The sequence below is a fragment of the Sinocyclocheilus rhinocerous genome, unplaced genomic scaffold (genome assembly GCF_001515625.1).
Source record: "Sinocyclocheilus rhinocerous isolate Xijiao unplaced genomic scaffold, SAMN03320098_v1.1 scaffold9, whole genome shotgun sequence".
Lineage (NCBI taxonomy): Eukaryota > Metazoa > Chordata > Actinopteri > Cypriniformes > Cyprinidae > Sinocyclocheilus > Sinocyclocheilus rhinocerous.
In genome coordinates, this window is record NW_015666550.1 from 28288 (window position 1) to 34844 (window position 6557).

The 6557-nt window shown below is 35.2% G+C and overlaps 1 protein-coding gene across 1 annotated transcript in view; it reads right to left on the reverse strand.

Annotated features, from left to right (window-relative positions):
- LOC107732695 (synaptopodin-2-like) overlaps positions 1–6155 on the reverse strand; it is a 22043-nt gene extending 15888 nt beyond the window's left edge. The window contains exon 1 of the mRNA XM_016544107.1: positions 6043–6155. Coding sequence (XP_016399593.1) covers positions 6043–6150 — 108 coding nt within the window. The 5' untranslated portion in view covers positions 6151–6155. The remainder of the gene's footprint in view (positions 1–6042) is intronic.
- Positions 6156–6557: the final 402 nt, after the last annotated feature.

A 6557-nucleotide genomic window follows, 5' to 3' on the forward strand; every position in this document is an offset into this window, starting at 1 on the left:
GCACATCGTTTGATATGAAAGATGGAGCGGTCCCAGCTATAAAAGATCCCGGTCATGATTCAGAACTGCAGACGGTAAGTGAAACAGCATCAAATGTCTGTTTTGTTGGCATTAGGCGCCCAAGTGCTCGTCACTCTTTAGCTCCGCCCACGGCGCGCCTCCAGGAGCTCGGCTTTTTCCGGAGAGAATCGTAAAGCTGTATCTTTCTTTTATAAATATGATCAAACTAAAGACCTTTTGGAGATATGAAGGATGCAGTACGACTCTATAGGTACTCAAGATTAACATGAGATTGGGTGAAACTGTGTGTGTTATGCCCCCTTTAAGATTATATTATCTGCAAGTACAGTTTTTTATATACCTTGAAGGCATGAAGTACACTACAATTGCACATTCAATACAATTAAGTGCACTTTTTCACTAGGGACATAAAATGCATTTTTAGGTCACCTAACAAAATATGTTGTTTTTTTTTGGTTTTCAGCATAAGGAGATTTACAATGTGAGGAAATCCTTCGTTATCAACACAACACAACACATTTTAATAACACTGCAAACATTGTGCTGATACAGTTGCAATACTGTATCAAAAAAAGTAGAATGTGCTTAAACAAAAAGCCAAAATGGTATTTAGAAAATAAGTTCATGCAAGTGGTAAGAATGAGTGTATAAAGCAGAAAATCTTGAAAAAGTAAGTTTTGAAAAACTGCTGCTTCAAAGAAACCATAAGCATTCGTTATTCAACACTTTGAATTTCTTTTGTTTGAAAGCAAGGCTGATTGCGTTATAGGGCATTTGTTACTTGGAAAAAAGTACATTTTAAATGTTACATTTTGGAAGAGAAAGTCAAAAGCACAATTAGTTTTGTTCCCATAACCACACTGAGTAAATGCAGCGTGCTGGAAAGTTATCTCGGCTACTTCTGCCTCCTACAGCTTAAAACAATTATCTCTCAGTGTTTCCAGCAGACATTTCAGGTAAAATGAACCATGGTGGTCTACAGACAGTCAGGTTCCCATTGTTAAATCCACATTAGCCGTAAATGGTGGACTTTCATATACTTGTGCTGGGTGAGTTGGTTAGCAGTTTACCACAGCACACAGGAGTGAATCCAACTGTAATGTTGATAGCTAAATGACTTAAGTGTAAACATAACTCTTTACAACAGATTGCTGGATGCCTTCCATAGGTCTAACGGTTCATTATGAACATGTTTTTGTACGTGCATGTTCAAAGGCAATCTGTACTTTTAATGAACTCACATTGGGCCCTTTGTATATATATGCCAAAAGATCCATGATGTGCTCTACTTGTACGACAGAATATAAAAGCAGACCATTAGCAAACTAAAGGCTTTTACCATTATAAGGCAATGCTGCACATTATATACAGTATGAGATATAAACATAATACACATAAACTAATGCAGAAATACCCTTGTGAAAAAGATAATGTAAGATAATGTTGCAGATAATGTAATATTACTTAAATAAAAGGCCACTTAAGTGTACTTAAAAAGAGACAGTTTCATGACTATGATTCTTAACATACTTAAGTAGACTTTTAAAAAGCGCAGTTTGTAATAATGTTACATGAGAAGTTTTATTTTAAAGTACATTTAAAAAAATAGTTTTAATAACATTTTGTAGTGCTTTAAAGAAGTACACTTATTTTGATGTGTTGGCTAACATACTAAAGCAAAGTTAATATATTTAAAATGTATTAAACATTATTACAAAGGTGCAATTGCAAATACATTTTTACATAGTTTCTATAGAAACAACATTGAAGTATATTTTAGTTTAGCATAAAGGCTTGTCTAGTTTATTCAACAGAACACTTTAACTATATTTCAAAGTCAATAGAGTTATGAAATTACATGTAAAGATGTACTTAAGTCCTAGTTAAATGGGTAAAACAGCAAGTTCAGCTAATTGAATCTAATATGCATTTAAACAAAAATGGATTTTAATTTAATTGGAATTAACATGCAATTAATTCTTTTAAAATATATTATTTCCACAATAGGTACCATTTTTAAGTACTGAACACCATGACCTCCATTATGTATCACACTGAACAGCTGTTTATCATGAACAGTATTTCTCAGCTTCATGTCATATACGTTTTTAGGCATGTTTCTCTGAGTCAGGTAAAAGTTACGTCTTCCAGATGACTTAGAGGAGCATGGGGTCACTCCACACACATGGAAGCACACATCTGTGAGAACGGTTATATTATCAGCTCAAGCTCTCTCATGACAGCACAGGCAAATATTTGACTGCAGCTAAAACAGGAATAGTTCACCCAAAAATGGAAATTTACTCACCCTCAGGCCATCCAAGGTGTAGATGAGTTTGTTTCTTTATCAGATTTGGAGAAATGTAGCATTACATCACTTGCTCACCAGTGGATCCTCTGCAGTGAATGGGTGCCGTCAGAATGAGAGTCCAAACAGCTGATAAAAACATCACAATAATCCACAAGTAATCCACACCACTCCAGTCCATCAGTTAACATCTTGTGAAGTGAAAAACTGTGTTTGTAAGAAACAAATCCATCATTAAGACGTTTTAACATCAAATTGCTTATTCTGATTAAAATTCAAGTCCATAATATTCTTTCTCCAGTGAAAAAGTCATCTCATCTGAGTCAGGAGAGAAATATGCACAGATCAAGCACCGTTTACAAGCCAAAAAAGTCCAAAACACTTCTAAACAAATATGTGGGTGTATTTTGATTTGAGAGACAACAGAGGTTGAACTTTTTCACTGGAGGAAGCGTTATTGTGGATTATGGACTCTATTTTGGCCAGAAGCGACAGTTTAAAGTTAAAAGCATCTTAATGATGGATTTGTTTCTTATAAACATGCAGCTTTTCACTTCACAAGACATTAACTGATGGACTGGAGTGGTGTGGATTACTTGTAGATTATTGTGATGTTTTTAATCAGCTGTTTGGACTCTCATTCTGACGGCACCCATTCACTGCAGAGGATCCACTGGTGAGCAAGTGATGCAATGCTATACATTTCTCCAAATCTGGAAAAAAAAAGAAAGAAACAAACTCGTCTACATTTTGGATAACCTGAAGGGGAGTACATTTTCAGCAAATTTTCAGTTTTAGTTGAACTATTCCTTTAATGTTAATGAAAATAATATTCATTATTTATAATTCTGCTGTTGCAGTTCAATTACAGTGTTTTTCTGAAGCAGGCATACTGTATGTCCCCTGCTGGTCAACAGTGGAATATCAGTTTTCCTGAAAGTGATGTGATAGATAAGCATGATTTATTAAAACAAGGACCATATTAATCAAATTAGCAGAAAATAAAATATACACAAACACCAACAGATCTTCATTCATCCCAACTAGATTTTAGAGTGCATCCGTTTAGAAGTTATTTAAAAGCATGTATATCCAGTTATGCATATATATATATATATATATATATATATATATGTATAAAAACAGACTTAGATTTATGAGTCAAGGCTCTGTGGTTACACTGCATTTCTCCAGTAGTGTTGTATTTTAAAGGTACACTTTTAAAATGATAATGACACCAAAAACAGAAGCTTACTTTGTCGGTTATACTTTTATGAGGGTTAAACTTGGGTGTACTGTAATATCATTACAAAACGTTAAAGTTGGCCAAAGCTGAAGTCATTAAGTTGCCATTACAAGGACTGAAACCATACTAATGGCTATTAATGTTTTACTGAATTGTAAAATATGACTATATTTTGAACACTTTATGGAGCTACAAATAAATGAGGCTTTCAGCTGAGAAATAAATTATTGCTTAACTACCTGTACACTGGCCAGGAACACTGATCATCCAATATGCCCACTATAGATGACTTCAGACTCACGTCTAGTCTGTTATTGTTGATTTTTTTGGTCAGTTCTACTGACTAGCAATATAATTACCATATTTACCAGGGCATTACTTTTGGTATGCTACATATTATCAGTTACACTGCTGGACTCAAAATTGTAGAAGCAACCAGTGTAACACTCTGTAATCTATTTTATGTGAAGAGGTACACTGTAAAAAATTATATTTTGGTAAATAAAACAAAGATTATTGGATTATGTTTTGCAAGAAAATACTATTTCTGTCTTGAAAATTTCATGTTTAATTCAATGTGTTACTTGGTGTTTCTTTGTAGTTTCTTGAGAGGTTTACTAATCCTACAACAATTTTATTTCTGGTCCTCTGATCTGTGTGGCTTTCCAAGAGTGCTGATATTTAATAGCATTTGTAATGTTCCAGGCAAATAAAATAAATTAAAATACAAAAAATAAAAATAAAATAAAATAAAAACAATGGTATCAAGTATTTGCATCTAGTTGATTTTTTAAAATCATATTTTCAAAATGTATTTATTCAAATTCCATAGAATCAGCACAAAACTGTTAATTGTGAAAACAATTAAATTTTAAAATGTAATTTTAAAAAGTACGTATATATACGTATATACATGATATAAAAACGGCTAGTTGTAGGCCAAGAAAATGAAAATTCTATGCTATGAAAATTCTATCATCATTTACTCAGCCTCCACTCATTCCACACCAAACAGTTGACGGTAGCCATTGACTATATAGTATAAGGAAGTCAGTGGCTACTGTCAACTGTTTGGTTACCAACATTCTCCAAAATCTCTTCTTTTGTGCTCAATAGAAGAAAGAAACTCATACAGCTTTGGAACAACTTGAGGGTGAGTACTTTTATTTTTTGGGTGAACTGTCCCTTTAAGTATATTAGTTTGTTTGTTAAAACTGTGTAGTCCAAATTAATGGAAATTTTATATGCAATTAAAATACATAATTTTAAATATTAGGCCTAAATTGCTTGGTGTGAGTAACTGAGCGTAGTAAAAACAATATGGGTTTTTAAAAATCTTAATGTTTTCTCTGTTTGAAAGTGATTTCTTTCACCACTGAGCATAAAATCTTTTTTTTCTCTGTTTAAATACCGTATTTCATAGCCATGAAGAGCTTTTAAACTTGTTAAGCCGTTACATATACAAAGCATTTAAGTATAATCACGTCTCCACAGGATAAGAGGTTGTGTTGAGGGTGGTGCTGATTATTTCCATATAAATATTCCATATAAATCATTTTGAATACAACTTGAAACATTCAAAATATGCACATGTTCTAAGTTGACACTCACAAAACTTGCTGAAGAAGTTTTACTAATTCGCACATTATCACTAAATCAACGTTTCCTGATAATTCCAGCTGCTGGAAACTAACAGTTTAGATTCTTGATATCTATGATGACAGATTGCATGAACTTGGCCAGCAAACTTTGTTAGCTTTGCTGTGACCATATAAGGACCCTTGCTCAAGTCTGGGACAGGCAGAGCCTACGCAGCACAGATCTGCCTGTAAAATTCAGCTAAAGAAAAACAACTTTGCCAGTGAACATTTATCAAAACAACTGGCCGATTTGAACTTCGTTGGGTGGCCCCTAAGATATGTTGTCATTATGCAAGAATCCAACTCAACGTTTGTTTACAACATTGCCCAAGTGTCCAGCAAAGACGGTTAACCATCATTGTTTTGTGTTATTTAACTGTACAAGAAAACTACATTTATATAAAAAATTTTTTTTGACAATATAAGCCCAGCTTTGTGGTTACAATTATGATAAAAATGTATCAATTTCTCCAAGAACAAAACTTTCAAGATGCCTAAATGTAACATAAAAATAAGGTAAAACTCAGATGAGCTGCTGGTTTTATTTGATCCAAGCTGGTGTAAATCTAATAAACCAGTTGGCGTCCTGGTCTGACCAGTTAAAAAAGTGCCAAAACCCCAACTAAAGACCAGAAAACCAGCAGGGTCTTCTGAAAGTCTATTTGTGTGTTTCATTATAAAAAAAGAGAGACAAACTGGAGAAACGGCCATGATAAAAGAACAGACTACAATGGATATGCGTCATCGTCACCAGGTACGCTGCCAGCCTACTATAACCTGCGTTATTATTAAATCGTCCTCATCATAATAGTAGCCTGTAGTCTCACCTCAAGCAGCTGAATTGGATGTTGAGGGTCTTGAGCGCTCTGGCGGAGTGTGAATCCCCAGGGTGCGCCGCCGCGCAGCATTACGCACGCAAACTCGCCCGTGCCCATCCTCCTGCAGCTGTCCTCCAGTCTGAGAGAAGTCAAGCTTCTCCTGTGCGATATCTGAGGCTGCCTTCGGTGGGTGTAAAGCCAAAACAGCTGGAGTCCGGCCCTCTTTTCGGCGTCATTCTTGAGAGACTATCCTGAGGAGAGTGTTCTTTTACTCGTGACAAAACGCAAATGCATTCAGAGTGATGAAAAGCTCCTGGACGAGGAATATCTCTTGGCAACTCTTGTGAAAAAGAAGTAAACTTTATTTATTTATTTATTTAGTTCGCAGGTCTGTCAGGGGTCACTCCCCACCCACCTCCTATCTCTCCCCTACTATCTCATATCGTTAACAGGACCAGGACGACGCTTAGGGGGGGGAGTGTGACGAGCGTCCCGAAGCTTCATCAGCGTCGCCCTGGAAACAA